The sequence below is a fragment of the Protobothrops mucrosquamatus genome, unplaced genomic scaffold (assembly GCF_001527695.2).
Source record: "Protobothrops mucrosquamatus isolate PMUCROS unplaced genomic scaffold, P.Mucros_1.0 scaffold3567, whole genome shotgun sequence".
NCBI lineage: Eukaryota > Metazoa > Chordata > Lepidosauria > Squamata > Viperidae > Protobothrops > Protobothrops mucrosquamatus.
The window spans coordinates 99,576-116,555 of NW_015389533.1; the positions used below are offsets into that span (position 1 = coordinate 99,576).

General features: G+C 48.6%; 1 protein-coding gene across 1 annotated transcript; it reads left to right on the forward strand.

Annotated features, from left to right (window-relative positions):
• Nucleotides 1-2,666: 2,666 nt before the first annotated feature.
• Nucleotides 2,667-4,466, forward strand: LOC107297866 (ubiquilin-1-like). Its single transcript, XM_029286402.1, is given in 1 exon segment — nt 2,667-4,466. A coding segment is annotated over 1 exon segment (1,800 nt).
• The last annotated feature ends 12,514 nt before the right edge of the window (nt 4,467-16,980 follow it).

Consider the following 16,980-nt stretch of genomic DNA (forward strand, 5'->3'; position numbering starts at 1 on the left):
CCTCCTCCTCCTCCTCCTCCTCCTCCTCCTCCTCCTCCTTTTCCCTTCTCACACTGAAGATGTTCCCTAGTTGGGTCATGAAATGTCTGCAAGGAAACCAGCAAGCTCAGAGAGCACCCAGGACCACAAATGTGTCCTTTTCTTTTTGACAATCCTCCTTCCCATCAGTCCGCTCTCTCACACACAAATATTTCTGGTGCTATAGCACTTTAAAAAAAAAGTTTAACATCTTTTTATGAATCCCTGTTAGAAGAAGAATTTTGTTTTCCCAGTTGTGTGAGGAAAACACACTTTCACTCCAAGAAGTAAGCTTTGCTTTTAAGGAAAGACTTATTAGTCCCCCCTCTCTCCTCTGCTTTTTGCTTGTGGGTTTCCTCCATCCAGTATTTCAATATACAGCCCATATCCTACATTGTATAGATATATGAAACTGAGGAGTGTGGGGAAAAAGAGCTTATTGCTTTTACAGAACTGTGAGAGGACATGCTAGCCTGTGGAGCAAATACATTGTGTATATTTTCTTCTCATGAGCCTAACTTGAAGCTTGAGAATTGTATCTAGGAACGCTGAAAACCCATCCTAACCAGAATCTTCTGATATAATAATAATAATAATAATAATAATGATGATGATGATGATGATGATGATGATGATGATGATGATGATGATGATGATGATGATGATGAGATGATGATGATGATGATGTTGTTGTTGTTGGAAGGGACCTTGGAGGTCATCTAGTCTATGATAGCAACTTTAGAGAGAACCCCTAGGAACTAACAACCATAAAAGGAAATTCGTAAATAAGGGCCGGGGGCGATAAAATTAGAATAATGGGAGAAGTAATCAGGGGTGGAGATAATATATTCACTTTAGAACAGGGGTCTTCCAACTTGGCCCTTGGATGACTTGTGGACTTCAACTCCCAGAATTCCTCAGCCAGGATGCTTTAAGACAGGGTCTTCAAACTTGGCCCTTTGATGACTTGTGGACTCCCAGAATTCCTCAGGCAGGATGCTTTAAGACAGGGTCTTCAAACTTGGCCCTTTGATGACTTGTGGACTTCAACTCCCAGAATTTTGGGAGTTGAAGTCCACAAGTCATCAAAGGGCCAAGTTTGAAGACCTCTGCTTTAGAAGCTTTGGTAGGTTGTGACGACATGATTACAGTACGATTGCTAAGCCAACGAAGAAGAGGTGGGAGGTAAATTTGCAACGGCAATGGAGAATATAAAGAATGAATATTGAAGATTTAAACTGTGTGCTTGCGTGCACAAGGAGCGCCCCCTTTGCAAAGGAGTGCAAATAAATTACCATGGTTTTCTCTTGGAAGTTTTGGCCTGGGATTGTTTATTTCAGCTAGACAACGAATCCCACAAGAGGAATCCCAGCCATGTCTGGCTCTTTTGCTCTGTCTTTGGTTTCTCAGAGAAGGTGCCCGCTCTGGAACCAAAGGGCCACATATGGTTTGAAAGAGGCCTCAGAAGCTGCAAAGTGCCCTTAGATGTTTTCTGCTCCATCAATTTGGATTTTCAAGAGCAGAAACATTTTCCTCCAGGTGATTTTTTTTTTTCATAAATTTTTTTTATTTTTAATTGAACAACAAGTACAAATGATGCATCTACATACACCAGCAAGAAATAAAAATAATCTTACTCAAAGCATTTTCGGATACGCTCGGCAGTCCCCGCCCTGCCTCCATCCTCATCCACTTTCCTCTCCTTCCTCCCCCTAAACCCACAACCGCTCCTCCTTCCTCCTTTCCACCTCCCTACATCCCCTCTGCCTTCTTAACCACCTCATCGAGTGCAGATTGGGGTACTAGCCGAGCATATCCTCCTCCAGGTGATTCTTATGACACCTGCAGAATTATAACTGATTGAGGGGTCCTCGGTACTCTCTGAGCTGGGCTGTTTTCTTGCAGGCATTTCATGGCCTAACTAGGTAACATCATCAGTGCTAGGGGGCTTGTATTGTATATAAACAGAGAACAAACCCAACTCTCTTCTAGCACTGAAGATGCTATCTAGTTTGAGCCATGAAACGTCTGCAAGAAAACAATCAAACTCTGAGAGCACCAAGGACCTTTCATTTCAACCGTGAGCCACAAATATTCCACTTTATAACTGACCGGGGAGACAGGCAAGGTCCTTCCCACAAGTCACCCATGGATCTGTGATATCGGGGGGTTTTGTGTGGTGCAAGACCGGACTAGCAAAGTGCTCCAGAAGCAGGGACCGGACAGCCCTGAGGGGGTGGAGGGCGATGGCCAAACTTCACGAGGGCAAAACCCCTGGAGATGTGGCCCACCAACTGTGTCACAGATCTCTGTGATGTCAGCAGTGAGATCACAGTCCAGCCAGGTTCAAGGAGAAGACATGTCCAAGGCAAGACAAGAGGGGAGAAAAGGAAAATGAAGGAACCCGCCAGGTGGTGAACCAGCGGACGAGAAAGGCAACATCTCGCTGGTATGTGTGATCTGGCCTTGGCTGGTGCTGAGACGCAAGGGGGCAGGAGACCACTGGCCCCTTCCCACCTCCTCACAAGCACCACCGCCCCACTGGAAAGAGACTTCCTGCTTCCCTCCTCCTCGTTCTCCCTGAACCTCTGCTCTCTTCACAAGGTCCTCCGTCACCATCCGACCGCAGCCGCAGCCTCCGAGCGGCCATGTCTGAGAGCAAAAGAGCCCCCGGGGCTGCGAACCACAGAAGCCGGGTCATCAGAGTGACTGTCAAGACCCTCAAGCGCAAGGAGCAATTTGAGGTGGCCGACAGCACCCGCGTCCAAGAGTTCAAGAAGCTGATTGCTGACCGCTTCAAGACGCCCCCTGAGCAGCTGTCCCTCATCTTTGCGGGTGAGATTCTCAACGACCAGGATACCCTCATGCAGCTCAAGATTGGCGACGGGTCCAAAGTCCATCTCTTCATCAAGTCTCAGAGGAAGCCCTCAGGCAACCCAGGGGACAATCCAGCTACGCCCACCGCCTTCTCACAAATGCCAGCAGCTCGAGAGTTCTCCTCAGAACACAGCCTGGACCTCTCAGATTGGAGCAGCCAGCCTGAAGACCTGATGGCCTCCTGCCACGAAATTGTTGCCCAGACCACGGAGAACCTTTTGCTCCAGATGGTCACGCTGAACCTGGATGCCTCTGCCTTGAACAGCAACCCGCTTCTCCTGGGCTTCCTCCTTGGGGTCACCGGCATGAACGTTCTGGACCTGAATGCCCAGGAGGTTTCTGACTTTGTCAGCGAGGCCCAGGAGCAGGATGAGACCCGGCAGGAGCTCATCATTGAAATGATGCAGCACCCCTTTGTGCAGAACCTCTTTGGGGACCCCGAACAGGTCAGGCAGATGATCCTGTCTGTGCCTCAGATGCAGCAGCTGGCTGAGCAGAACCCAGAGATCAACCACATCCTTAACAACTCCGAATTCCTGCGAGAAATGATCGATGTGGCCACCAGCCCGGCTGTGATGGATGAGATCATCAGGAACCACGACCGAGCCCTGAGCAACCTGGAGAGCACCCCAGGGGGTTACAGCGCCTTGCAACAGCTGTACAACGACATTGAGGTCCCAATGCTGAACGCGGTGCAGGCCCAGTTCCAGGGCAGTTCGTTTCCTCCCTCAGACACGAAACCTTCCCCTGGGGGGATCAGCCCCCTCTCCCGGACAGAGAACAGGGAGCCTCTGCCCAACCCATGGGCGCCCCAGTCGAACAGCAGTGGTGGTGACAATATATGTAACGGTGACATCAGCAGTGCCGCTGGTAACAGCGCTGAGCAAGGTTACATCCTGCTAGCAAACCCGGGGCCTCAGGCCGGTCCTGGATCGTTCTGACTTTCGTAGGTTTTGTACCAGGTAGTCGAGTGCCTGTTGGACCTCAAGTACGTCTTGTAGAGGTTGCGGGACCGCTTCGGATTACCGGGGTGAGTCTACAAGGAGTCAGTGACGTTGAGGGGCCACTCTTTACTGCGTGGAGGCGGAGTTCCCACCTGTGTCGAGCTCCCGTCCAAACTGGCCAAGTCAGCCTCTGCCCTGCTGCTGACCAACCCCCGAGCGGTCCAGGCTCTTCTCCAGTTGCAAATGAGTCTGCTGGTTCTCACCAGGGAAGTCCCTGATTTCCTGCAAGCCTTGACAGACCCAGATGTTGACCCAGAAAGCATGGAAGACTCTGACGAGGGGGAGAGCCCGTCTTCGGAAGCAGAGAGCTTCATCTCCATTGAAGAAAGCTTGGAGCTGGACAGCAACGCATCCAAAGCAGACGATGGCGACAAGGAGGAGGAGGAGGCGGAAGAGGAGGAGGAGGACATGGAACAGCAAGGTCCAGAGGGCCTTTACCAGATCCAGTTGGAGCAGCTCAGAGCGATGGGCTTCCCCAACCAGGAACTGAACCTGCAGGCTCTTGTGGACACAGAAGGAGATATCGGTTTGGCAATTGAAAAGCTAACAAACTCTCGTGCATCCTAGCTACAGATTTACCTTTGCCTCTTGTAGGGTCATCTGACACACTAAAGTCAGCATGGTGGATATAAACTGTGCCTTGGTGCTCCTTTCCTCCGGTTGAGACCCTGGGTGGTGAGCATGCTTTCTTGCAGATGGGCTGCCACCCCCTCGCCTCTCCGGGTCTTGAATTTTTGAAAAGCAGCATTTTAAGGTGGGAGCCTGCTTGTTGCAAGGCCAAGGGACGTCCTCCAGCCGCCATGGTTGCCTCCCTTCCAGGGCTGCCAGGTAGCTGCAACCCCTGGCTTTCTTCAGTAGCATCTCCAGCCACTGAGACAAAAGATGCAGGAAAGTAATCAGCGGTGCAGCAACAAATGTGGGTCTCTCTCTCTCTCTCTCTCTCTCTGCATCCTGATTACTGTGGTTTATATTTTGCTTGAGTTTTTTTTGTAGAATTGTGTATTACGTCTTTGTGTTGATGAGCTGTGTACTGGCCTAGAGGTGGAGCTCTCACCTCACAATCAGGAGGCTGTGAGTTCCATCAGAAACAGCGGCAGATATTTCTCTCTCTGGGTGCAATGAGTAATTGTCTGCTGTGAACTTTGTATAGGCATCAGGAGGGGTAAAATGTTTAGTAAAATAAGAAATGGATGGTGGAAATTTTGGCTTCATTGCCACACCCCCCCCAGATACGAGCGTTTATTTAGCGAGAGTTCACAAAAACGAGGTTATTCAGAAAGGGCACTTGCATTAGAAATTCAAAATTGTGATCAAAAACAGGCCTCGGTAGCCATGTGACTTGGACTCAGTCTCGGCTGCTGCGGCGGCCATTTTAACTCTGTGACTTGCTGCGGCGGCCATTTTAACACTGTGACTTGCCTGGGCCGGTTTGGGCCTACAAGAAGCCAGAAGTGGAGTTTGTTTTGGGGGGGAGGTTGGTCACATGGCCAAGCACGATCAGGCCGGCAGGACCCTTTGTTTTGTTTTCCTGGAGTTGCCTGTGGGACATCTGCTGCTTGCTGGGCTTGAGGACTGGGCTTGTAGAGAGCTAGAATTACTTCTGTATTTTAAAATATTTTTTGTTACTCTATAGTACTGTGCTGTATTGTTTGCGATTACTTTGGGAACTGCTGTGCTTTTTATTGTTTTGTAAGTACAGCAGGGGTCTTCCAACTTGGCCTTTTGATGACTTGTGGACTTCAACTCCCAGAATTCCTCAGCCAGGCATGCCTAGTTGAGGAATTCTGGGAGTTGAAGTCCAGGGGTCTTCCAACTTGGCCCTTTGATGACTTGTGGACTTCACCTCCCAGAATTCCTCAGCCAGTGTGCCTGGCTGAGGAATTCTGGGAGTTGAAGTCCACAAGTCATAAAAGGCCCAAGTTGGAAGACCCCTAAATTAATGAGTTTGATTTTAAAATGTTGTAATATTGAGTCTGATTCATTTGATGATTACGAGCCTAATGGGCAGGCTCTATTAGGCTCGTACCTCAGGGACTACCTGTACTTAATCTGGATGTGTTTAGCCTTTTTATTGTTTTAAAATATTTTTAGTATTTTTGAGTAAGTATGCATCTATGTGTCTCTTTCTGTGTGTGTGGTATGTGTGTGTGAATTGTAAGCTACCCAAAGTCATTGACTGGGGCAGCTATAGAAATTGAACAGACAAACAAATAAATCAAACTTTAAGATGAGAAAATAGTGGCAGGAAGCCAAGGGCAAATAAAAGCCGGGCATCAGAGCATCTTCCTGCTTCCTTCATCACATGGAAGTGAGAGTTGGGTATGTTGTTGAAGAAAAAGTCTTCATCATGGTTCAGTCCAAGCCGGGAATAAACAACATGACGACTGCTTTAGAAAGAAGGTTGCAGTTTATTGAAGAGGAGAGCCAGACAGGAAGATGACTCTGGAAGAAAAGAGAGAGAGCACATGTAGTAGGGAGCGGGTTTTATACCTTCTGGGGCTCTAGAGGTGGTTTCCTGTTCCTGTTTAAGGGTTTGTATTTCCTGTGTTATGCACTTTGACCTGAGTCTGACTGTGCCCCTTTGGCATCCGTGGGTTAATCCTATTAGGTCCTGTCTTAAAGTTTGGGTGGGGTGTGTAGATTTTAGGTGTCTTTGTCTTCCTAAGCTTTCTAGCTGGAGGCCTCCAGCCTTTCTGAATGGATTATCACATCTGCATTTCTACAGAGCCGGTTTCTGCTTGGGGGAGGGAGACTTGGGGCTATTAAGAAAAAAAACTGGGCATGCTTTTCTGCCTCTTTAAGATCCTTTGAGGAAATATAATATTCTGCCCTTTTAATATTTCCTTCTCGGGGGGGGGGAGCTGACTTTCCACAATGTTATGAAAGTAGCAATAGAAGAGAATTATTTGTAACTCAGGGTTGAAACTGGGGGGTTGGACTAGAAGACCTCAAAGGTACCTTCCAACTCTATTGTTGTTGTTGTTATTGAAATGAGGCACCCTTGGTGCTCTCCAAAGTTGGCTGTTTTCTTGCAGATGTTTCATCATCATCATCAATGCTAGGAGGGAATGGGGGAGAGGAGGAGGAGGAGGAGGAGGAGGAGGAGGAGGGCGGTGGGGTCCAGCTTGGTGGTTTCCTTGCAGACGTTTCATGACCCAACTAGGGAACTCATCAGCACTAACATTATCACTAGCACTGATGATGTTGTCTAGTCAGGTCATGAAACGTCTGCAAGGAAGCCACCAAGCTCAGAGGGCACCAAGGACCCCTCAACTATGAAAGTAGGTTGGTGGATTTCAGGAGCAACAAGGAGACCCCCAAATCCCTGGTGCAGAAGGATGATGGAAAGAACACAGAGAGGATGGCTAGCATGAGAGGAGGAACTTGCGTTGCTTTGATCCTTGAGAGAATAAATGAAGAAATAGCCAAAGAAACAGAACAGCAGCAACATCCTTTCTCCGTGGGGAAAGTACCCAAACTGGGGCTGCTTTCTCTCTCCAGAGTCCTCTTCTCCGTCACTTCCCCAGAGGAACCTCAAGAGGGGCTGGGGCTCCCGTCCTTCAAAGCCCTGGGCTCAGAGAGCGCTTTGAGAGGCTCCCTGAGTGAGGCAATGCCAGCTGGGAGACCCCCAAGCACCGCTGTCATTTCAGGACTGTGATGTCACGGCCATGATGCCACAGTGGATTTGGGGGAGCAGGGTGAACATTCCCGGGGGGGGGGCAGGAAAGAAAGCACTGGCCCCTGGATTGGGAGCAAGGCCCGGGCAAGGCCTGCCTGCTGAGGGGGCTCGGGGCTCTCGTAAGGCAGAGCGAACCACCTGGGAGCCTCCCCAGGACCACCCGTGACCCCCTGGCCTCGCCTGCCCTTTGGCTAGGAATGGACGGGTGGGGGTACCCCAGCCATGAGCAATGACCCCAGCGCCAGCCCTGTGGAGAGCAGCAGGGAACCCAAAACCATAAAGGTGACTTTGAAAAGCTCAGGGAAGACCCAGTACTGTCAGCTAGCCGAGAAGAGCACCGTTGGGGAGCTCAGGAAGGCGGCCTCCCACCATTTCTCGGTCAACAAGGAGCAGATGCTTTTGATATTTGCGGGGAAAATATTGAAAGACCAAGAAACTCTTCTTCAGCACGACATCCAAAATGGAGGCGTAGTGCACGTGGTGGTGAAAAGGCCAGAGCTCAGAAACAACCATGCCCTGCAAACACACCTGGCAGCACCAGGCTGTAGTGCTCCTGGCCCAGCTGCCGGGGTCTCGGAGTTTTCCGGAGGGGTTAACTTGCAACCGTTGCTGAGAAGCATCAGGAGAGACCTGGTGACCCTGCTAGACCTTTTTAGTGAGTTGCCTCAGCACTTTCAGCATCATCCAGAGCTCATGTTTCAGGTGGTGAGGAGTTCCACCATTCAGAGTTTGCTCTCCGATGAGTGCAACCCTCTAACCGTCACCTTCATCCTGGGAGTCTCCAGCCTGGTCACTCTGAGAGTGATGCAATCAAGAGCCGAGAAGAAGGAGGAGGTGTTTGGTGACGGGGAGGTTGCTGACGTTCTGGAGAAAGCTTTTGTGCAGAACCTCCTCGCCAACACAAAGGAGATGGCCCAGTTCGTGTCAGAGAACCCGGAGCTGAAAGCGTTTGCTCAGGAGACGCCACAGTTTGGCAGGCTGTTGAGCCTCAGTGGCTTAACTAAGATGATGGTCATCTATAAGAAGCTCCCGCAACTGGTGGGCACCGTCACGCCAGGCATGAGCCTTGAAGCAGACATGCTGGATGATCTGGAGTCCTTCCGCCAGTTGTTTGTTGACATCCGCCAGGTCCTCTCCAGTCCAGAGGTTCAGGATGAGCTTGAGGAAAGGATGCTGAGGCACACTCTTGAAACCAGCCCTTCCTTAATCCGACTTGCTAAAGAAAATCCAAGCGTTGGCCACATGCTGAGCAATCCGAAGATTGTGGGAGAAATAATCAGGTACATCCGGAAGCCAGAAGTCAAGCGGGAAATGGACAGGCATTGTGATCGGATCCTGAGCAACCTTGAAAGTTTCCCAGGAGGCCATAACATCTTGCAACGCATGTATAAGGAAATCGAGGAGCCCATCTGGAGTGCAATGGAACAACAGTGTGAAAATCCTTTTGCCACACAGGGGGTGAGTCCAGCTTCAAATCAGGCCATTCTGTCCCCTGGACTAGAGAACAGAGCCCCTCTGCCGGACCCCTGGGTCCCTCGGCAGCCGCCTACCGGGCCTCAGGGGATGGGCCAGGCCACCCGCCAGAGAGGTGCTGCCAAAGAGGGAAGCCTCTGTCCAGAGAAGGTACCAAAAGGGGCCCAAGTGGATTTTAGTTTAGAAAGCGGTCAAGCGAAGGGCTTTCTCCTACCCGAAGTGTCAAATGCCAGCCCAGAGACTCCCGCCTCTTCCTTGCTGGGTGGGAAACCCCCAGCAACAGAGCCTCCATCCTCGCAGGCTCCGGTAGTCCAATCTCAGGATCTGCAGGACCTGCCTGGCCAGACTAATGCAAGCCCAAGAGAAGGGCTGGGTTCTCAAGAGCTGGGGGAGACAGAAGGCAACCTTGAAACATCGACGGAGACTCCACCTGGCTCCAGTCTTCCCTAGTTCCTCTCTATGAGATTCCCACTCGGCTCAGGGGTCTTTGGTAATGGCAGAAGCCTATCAGCCAACCAAGTCATTGCCCATCCCTTTTCAAGACTGGGGACAATAAAGAACGTTCTTTGTGGACCAGCGAAATGCAGTGGACATAGTATACTTGGATTTCAGTAAGGCATTTGACAAAGTAGACCACAACCTACTTCTTGGTAAGCTAGAAAAATGCGGGATAGACAGCATCACCACCAGATGGATTTGTAACTGGCTAACAAACCGTACTCAATGAGTAGTCCTCAATGGCACTACATCCACATGGAGAGAGGTAAGCAGTGGAGTATCATAAAGTTTCATCTTAGGCCCAGTACTCTTCAATATCTTCACCAATGACTTAGATGAGGGAATAGAAGGGGAATTTATCAAATTTGCAGATGATACTAAGCTGCAGGAATAGCCAACACCCTAGATGATAGGCTCAACATCCAAAAAGATCTTGACAGACTTGAACAATGGGCCCTATCCAAGAAAATGAGTTTTAATGTGGAGAAAAGCAAGGTTTTACACTTAGGCAGGAAAAAAAACAGGGTACAAGTACAGATTAGCTGAAACCTGGCTCAAAAACAGTCAGTGTGAGAGGGACCTTGGAGTCCTAGTGGATGGCCATTTAAACATGAGCCAACCATGTGCGGCAGTAGCCAAAAAAGCTAGTACAATCCTGGGTTGTATAAACAGAGGCATAGAATCAAAATCACATGAAGTATTAGTACCGCTTTATAAATTCTTAGTAAGACCACACCTGGAATATTGCATCCAGTTTGGGTCACCATATTATAAAAAAGATGTTGAAATTCTGGAAAAAGTGCAGAGAAGAGCAACAAACATGATTAGGGGACTGGAGGCTAAAACATATGAAGAATGGTTGCAGGAATTGGGTTTCTCTAGTGAAAAAAAGGACTAAGGGTGGCATGATAGCAGTCTTCCAGTATTTGTGCTATCATAGAGGAGAGGGAGTCAAACTATTCTCCAAAGCCCCTGAAGAAGGCAGGACAAGAAGCAACGGATGGAAACTAATCCAGGAGAGAAGCAACCTGGAACTAAGGAGAAATTTCCTGACGGTGAGGACAATTAATCAGTGAAACAGAAGTTGCCTTCAGAAGTTGTGGGTGCTCCAACACTGGAGGGTTTTAAGAAGAGACTTGTCTGAAATGGTACAGGGTTTCCTGCTTGAGCAAGGGGGTGGACTAGAGGACCTCCAAGTTCCTTCCAACTCTGTTATTCTGATTTCCCCCACATATTTTACAAACTGATAATTGTTGGAGAAGGGCTGGCAGAATCAAAAGAGGCATCAGCCCAGAATCCCTGCGTAGACACGAGCAAACTAAGGCCAACCTCCCTTGAATTCCATTGACCCTTCTCTAACTCCAAGCAGGTCTCTCACCTGAGCTGAGATTAGCAATAAATCAGTTTAATTGGACCTTCATGTGTGGACCTGGTCTTTTACACCTGACAATAATATAAGATCACAACTATTATATTTTGCAAAAGATGCTGATTATTGCAACCGACCCAGGAAGATTGTCACATGAGCTGTTTTATGTCCCGATTGTTTCTTTCACATCCTCCTTTCTCCCTTGTCCAACTCTTCGTTGTCTTCTTTTTTCCAATTCTCTTCCCCAGCCCGCCCATAAGCCCCCAGTTCTTCATGGCTTCATTGCCCAATTCTGACCCTGCCTATTTTGCCAGGAAGCTGTGGGCACTCCATCACTGGAGGTTTTTAAGGAGAGACTGGACAGCCGCTTGTCTGAAATGGTATAAGACCTCCTGCTTGAGTAGGGGGCTGGACTAGAAGACCTCCAAGGTCCCTTCCAGCTCTGTTCTTAATTGAATTGAAGTGTCCACATTATTTACATTCCACAAAACTCTCTCATCCCTTCTGCCTCTGNAAAGTTATTATAATTAATTAGTAATATATTAATAATATTATATTAAGTATTGCTATTTCATATTAATTATCATGATTGAATATGTATACCCGGACGGGTGTACTTGCTGAAGCGTTGACTTATTGTGGGGGACATCCCCACTACTGTATCTACCCCTTCCCCTGGTCTAACCTTTTTTGTTTGTCACCCCTTGTCATACTCTTTTTTTTTTTAATTTTTATTATTTAAACCAACAAAACAAAACAAAACATAACACACATATATACACAGTATATATTTTAACAGCAATTTCGTAACAGTAATCTTCTATTATTTACATTTCCCCCCCCTTATTCTTCTTTAGAGTATTTGTCCTTGTTGCCCCATTATTTCTTATTTGCATTTTTCTTCCTCCATACATTATTATACACACATTTTCCACTTTTAACCTTTCCACATTTATTCCCTCTTATTTCTACTCTCCAGCCAGTCATACCACTTGTTCCATATTAAATAGTATTCTGTGTCATACTCTTATTGATCCCACTTCCCCTTTATCCTTATAAAATCTAATAAAATATTTATATATATATAAAAAGGTGGCACCCTAATTGCTCCTTGCCTGCAGTCCCTGCATGCCAACCAGGAGGAAGGGGCGAGAGGGGGGCCTTGTGGCTGCTTGGTGGGACCAGGAATCCAGCTGTGCTCATCCAGTATCTTCTTGCCCACACATGGAACGGAAGAGAATGACTATGGATGGGGAGACCTGGTGCCCGCGTGGCATCATCTTCTCCCTCGCAGCACTGGTTCTTCCGAAGGATTTTGGGCAGTTGCTCCCTGCATTCCTGAGAAGTCCAACCTGCTTGGAGGGCAGGGGAGCCAGTCGGCCGGCAGACGCTCTTCTGCTGGTGGGCTACCTCAGCCCCACGCTCGCTGGTCAGCCCTTCCCAAAGCAGCCGCAGGGCCCTCTGGACCGGCTGGACTTCCCCTCCTTGGGGTGTTCTCAGTACAGCCCCCCCCCCAAATCAGCAGGATGCCCTGGACTTTGGAGCCCAGCATCTCAAGTCTGCAAGGCAGTCAGAGGTGGACTCTGTGAGAGGAAGAGGAAGGCCAGGTGAAAACATCAAAAGACTCACCTGGATGGGAAGCCTTGGTCAGTAGGCAGAGATCCAGCATCACCGATGTTTATGAAGCTTTCTTGGGAATCCCAGGAGATGGAGGGGGGGAAGGAGGAGGGTGGAGGAGGAGGAGGAGGAGAGTGGAGGAAGCACTCCTGTGCTGCAGCCACATGGCCTTTGAGACATATGAGTGAATCTTTTTGTCTTTAGAAGTCCCTCCCATTATTTTCTGAAGGCAATTCCTCCAGTGTGCACTAAATAAGTATTTATCCTCGACTTACAACGCTGGGCCACCTTCTCCATTGACAGCTTCTTGTTGAAAGCTTCTGCTTTGAATAAAATTGGAATTGTTGAGTCAGAGGAGGCTCTAGTTAACTCCTGGCTTTTGGCCACCAGAGAACAACTCAGCCAACCAGGCTACAAAGGCTTCTTGCCCCCGGAATCCTCTCGCCTTTCAAACATCACCTTGAGCAGGGGCCTTCAAACCTGGCCCTTTTATGACTCGTGAACTTCAACTCCCAGAATTCCTCAGCCAGCATGGGGGAACTATGGCCCCTTCATGACTCGGGGACTTCAACTCCCAGAATTCCTGAGCCAGCATGGAGAAAACTTTGGCCCCCTCATGACTCCTGGACTTCAACTCCCAGAATTCCTGAGCCAGCATGGGGGAACTATGGCCCCCTCATGACTCGTGGACTTCAACTCCCAGAATTCCTCAGCCAGCATGGGGGAACTATGGCCCCTTCATGACTCCTGGACTTCAACTCCCAGAATTCCTGAGCCAGCATGGGGAAACTTTGGCCCCCTCATGACTCGTGGACTTCAACTCCCAGAATTCCTGAGCCAGCCTGGCTCAGCTTGGAAACCTCTCCCTTTCCCCTCAGCATGGCTGGCTCAGGAATTCTGGGAGTTGAAGTCCACCAGTCATAAAAGAGCCAAGATTGCCTACCCCTGACCTTGGGTGTTCAAAGGCTTTTCCTCTCTGATCCCAACTCCATTCCCACCCTTCCTGATCCTCAAACATCCCTCCAAAGGTCACTTGTGAGCACGGAGCCAGTAAGCAACATAAACTGTATGGATAAAATGAATTACAATATAAAGAATCTGTGTGGGGGGGGAAGGGGTTAGAATAATTAAAATAATTTTAGCACAGTTTGAAATATTTTAATGTTGGTCTGCTTTAACCTTTCAATTATTTTTCACCTGTTCTGATAATCTGTAAGCCACCCAGAGTCACCCCATAGAAATGATATCCAGCCTAGGAAATTAATAAATGAGTAAAACAAATAAATTTCTGTAAACTCCAAAAAACCACTTGGTTTCTGCTAACGTTTAACTGCTTTTGGATACTTCAGTGAACTCTTTGCTCTGTAATGACAGGACTGAGGCGTCCTGGGTGCCCTCTGAGCTGCCTGATTTTCTTGCAGATGTTTCATTCCCCCAACTAGGCAATTACATGTGGCTAGCACTGATGATGTTACCTAAAGGTGTGTGTGTGTGTGTTTCCAAAAGGCAACTGGACTTTGTTTCTCCTTGAAAACATTTTGTTTCTTATCCAAGAAGCTTCTTCAGTCAGAGCTGAGAATCTCCATAGGCATTCTGACTGAATGGTGGGGAGTGGAAGGATTTATATTCCTTGCAGTCTTCTGGTCATTAGCACTCTCTCTGAGAATGACTCTTGGAGTCACTTGGAGGCTTATCTGTGCCCTCAAAATCACCCGGATCAGAGTGCAGATGGGTGCGGAGCCTTCTTGGAGCTGCTGAAAGGACCGTGTTGCAAACGGGAGGTGGGTGGTGTCGTATCTTTCCCGCACTGTTGAGGGAGGGCTGTTCAGCGTTAATGTAGATGGCCTCTTTGGCCCCTCTTTCAAGCCAGTGGCCCTCTCTCTGTCCAGAATGTGGATTTTGCTGNGCTGCGATTTTCGGTGGCAGACCATCACTTGAGCAACAAATGTTGGATGAAATCAGGAAATCGGAAGGTCAGATTTGTGAGGGACACCTAGAAAAACAAACGTCCTGTGTGATTACTTGTCGGTTGCTAGAGTTTGTGGTCTCTTCCCTCACAAGTCACAATGCCGTGCAAGGGGACGTTCCCTTCCTCTTCTCTTGCCAGGGGTCCCTTGGCCTGACCCAGTGTGGGCCAGAGAAAGCAAAGGCCGTGATGTGTTCTAGAACAGGAGGCACCCTGAGGGCAGCTGGAGGTGTCCCTGGGCTTACAGGAGGAGATGGGCTTCCTGAGTCTTCCTTCCTTCCTTCCTTCCTTCCTTCCTTCCTTCCTTCCTTCCTTCCTTCCTTCCTTCCTTCCTTCCTTCCTTCCTTCCTTCCTTCCTTTTCTCCCCTGGCCTTCTTGGAGCCAGAAAAGCAAGCCTGGTTAAAAGCAGAGGACCCCTCCCCAAGAGCCAGCCCTGTCCATGGTCCTGAACAGAAACCCTTCCTTGCTGGATGGGATCCCTTCCCCCTCTGGACTCCTATATAGGTTTTATGCAACCCTTTTATGAAACGCCTGCCTTTTACACAATAAGTCTCCCAATCCCTTGTCGGTTACCATTATTCTTGTTGCAAAATGGCATAAATCGTACCTCCCCCAGCTGAATAAAAGCAGATGATATAATAATAATAATAATAATAATAATAATAATAATAATAATAATAATAATAATAATAATAATAATAATAATAATAATAATAATAATAATAATAATAAAGTTGGAAGGGACCTTGGAGGTCATCTAGTCCAACCCCCTGCTCAGGCAGGAAACCCTACACCATTTCGGACAAATGGCTGTCCAGTCTCTTCTTAAGAACTTCCAGTGTTGGAGCATTCACCGCTTTTGGAGGCAAGGAGTTCCACTGGTTAATTGTTCTAACTGTCAGGAAGTTTCTCCTTAGTTCCAGGTTGCTTCCCTCCTTGGTTAGTTTCCACCCGTTGCTTCTTGTCCTGCCTTCAGGCGCTTTGGAGAATAGCTTGACTGCCTCTTCTTTGGGGCAGCCCCTGAGATATTGGAACTCTGCTATCATGTCCCCCCTCGTCCTTCTCTTCATTAAACCAGACATACCCAATTCCAGCAACTGTTCCTTATATGCTTTAGCCTCCAGTCCCCTAATCTTATTTGTTGCTCTTCTCTGCACTCTTTCTAGAGTCTCAGCATCTTTTTTCCATCGTGGTGACCAAAACTGGATGCAGTATTCCAAGTGTGGCCTTACCAAGGCCTTGTAAAGTGGTATTAATACTTCACCTGATCTTGATTCTATCCCTCTGTTAATGCAGCCCAGCACTGTGTTGGCCTTTTTGGCAGCTGCAGCACACGGCTGGCTCCTATTTGTAGAAGAGCAATGAGTGAAAGCTACTTTTCAAGATGGACCCTAATATCTGACGGTGCAGTTCAGGAGCTCCCAGGGTGCAGAAAGTGGTGCCCCAGGGACAGACCTACAGCTGAGGGGCACAGAGGACCTACTGGGGGCGATGCCAGGGTAGGGGTGGGCAATGCTCTTGGTGACCCCCAAGAATGGCTGTGGGAATGTGGTCCTGGTTGAGGGTCCTCTGCGTGGTCCGTGAACCCGGAGAGGCCTCCAAGCCCTCTCGATCCAGCAGCCTCAGTAGAAGTTCTGGTTCTTTGCCTCCTCCTGAGGTTTTCTAGGCCCAGCAACCTTGTGGGGAAAGAGGGAGGGAAAAGAGGAGGGCGCTGTGGGGCAGGAGCAGACCCTTGGCATTCTGCTGCAGCAAGGAAGGGGTTAAAGAGGCTTTCCGCAGGAGGAAGGAGGCAGACGAAGGAAGGGGGGGGACATTTAGAAGGGGACACTGGACAGTTTTAGAGAAGAGGCAGCCAATATCACACAATAAAAAGAACGGCGTTCTGCATCTCCTATCAGGGACGGTTTATTTGACAATAAAGTTGCTGAACGGCCAAACACAGGAAGACGTTTAGATGATCCTACGCAAAAGGTGCGAGTCTCCGAACTAGCTCGCCAGCCGTCCTGAATAGGATTCGCACCTCACACGGCTTCTACAAATGGGGTACAGCGTCCTCCTTTTCAGTGTGACTGTGGGGGCTGCACCCCAAACTTCTGATCACATTGTGACCAGCTGTGAGCTGAGGGCATCTACCTGTCCGGGATCTGATTTCTTTTCACATAAACGAGGTTGCACTTCAGTGGGTAGATGGCATAGAGACATCGGTATTTGAATATAGATCTTTTTCACATTCGTATTTTACTCTGTTTTTTTAATCTAGGGCAAATGTTTATATTGCAAGTCTGAGTAGGGTGTGGCCTACGCTAAATAAAATAAATACACAGCGGAGTGTTAAATGCACAGTTTGTGAACAGCTGCTTCTCTGGGTCAATGGGGCAGAAGGTGGTTGCAATGTACAGGACGAGACAGCCTGTGCTGCTAGCAGAAGGAGCCTTGAAAGAGGCAGGACAAGCACCCCAGTTCCATCGTGGCTGTGGAG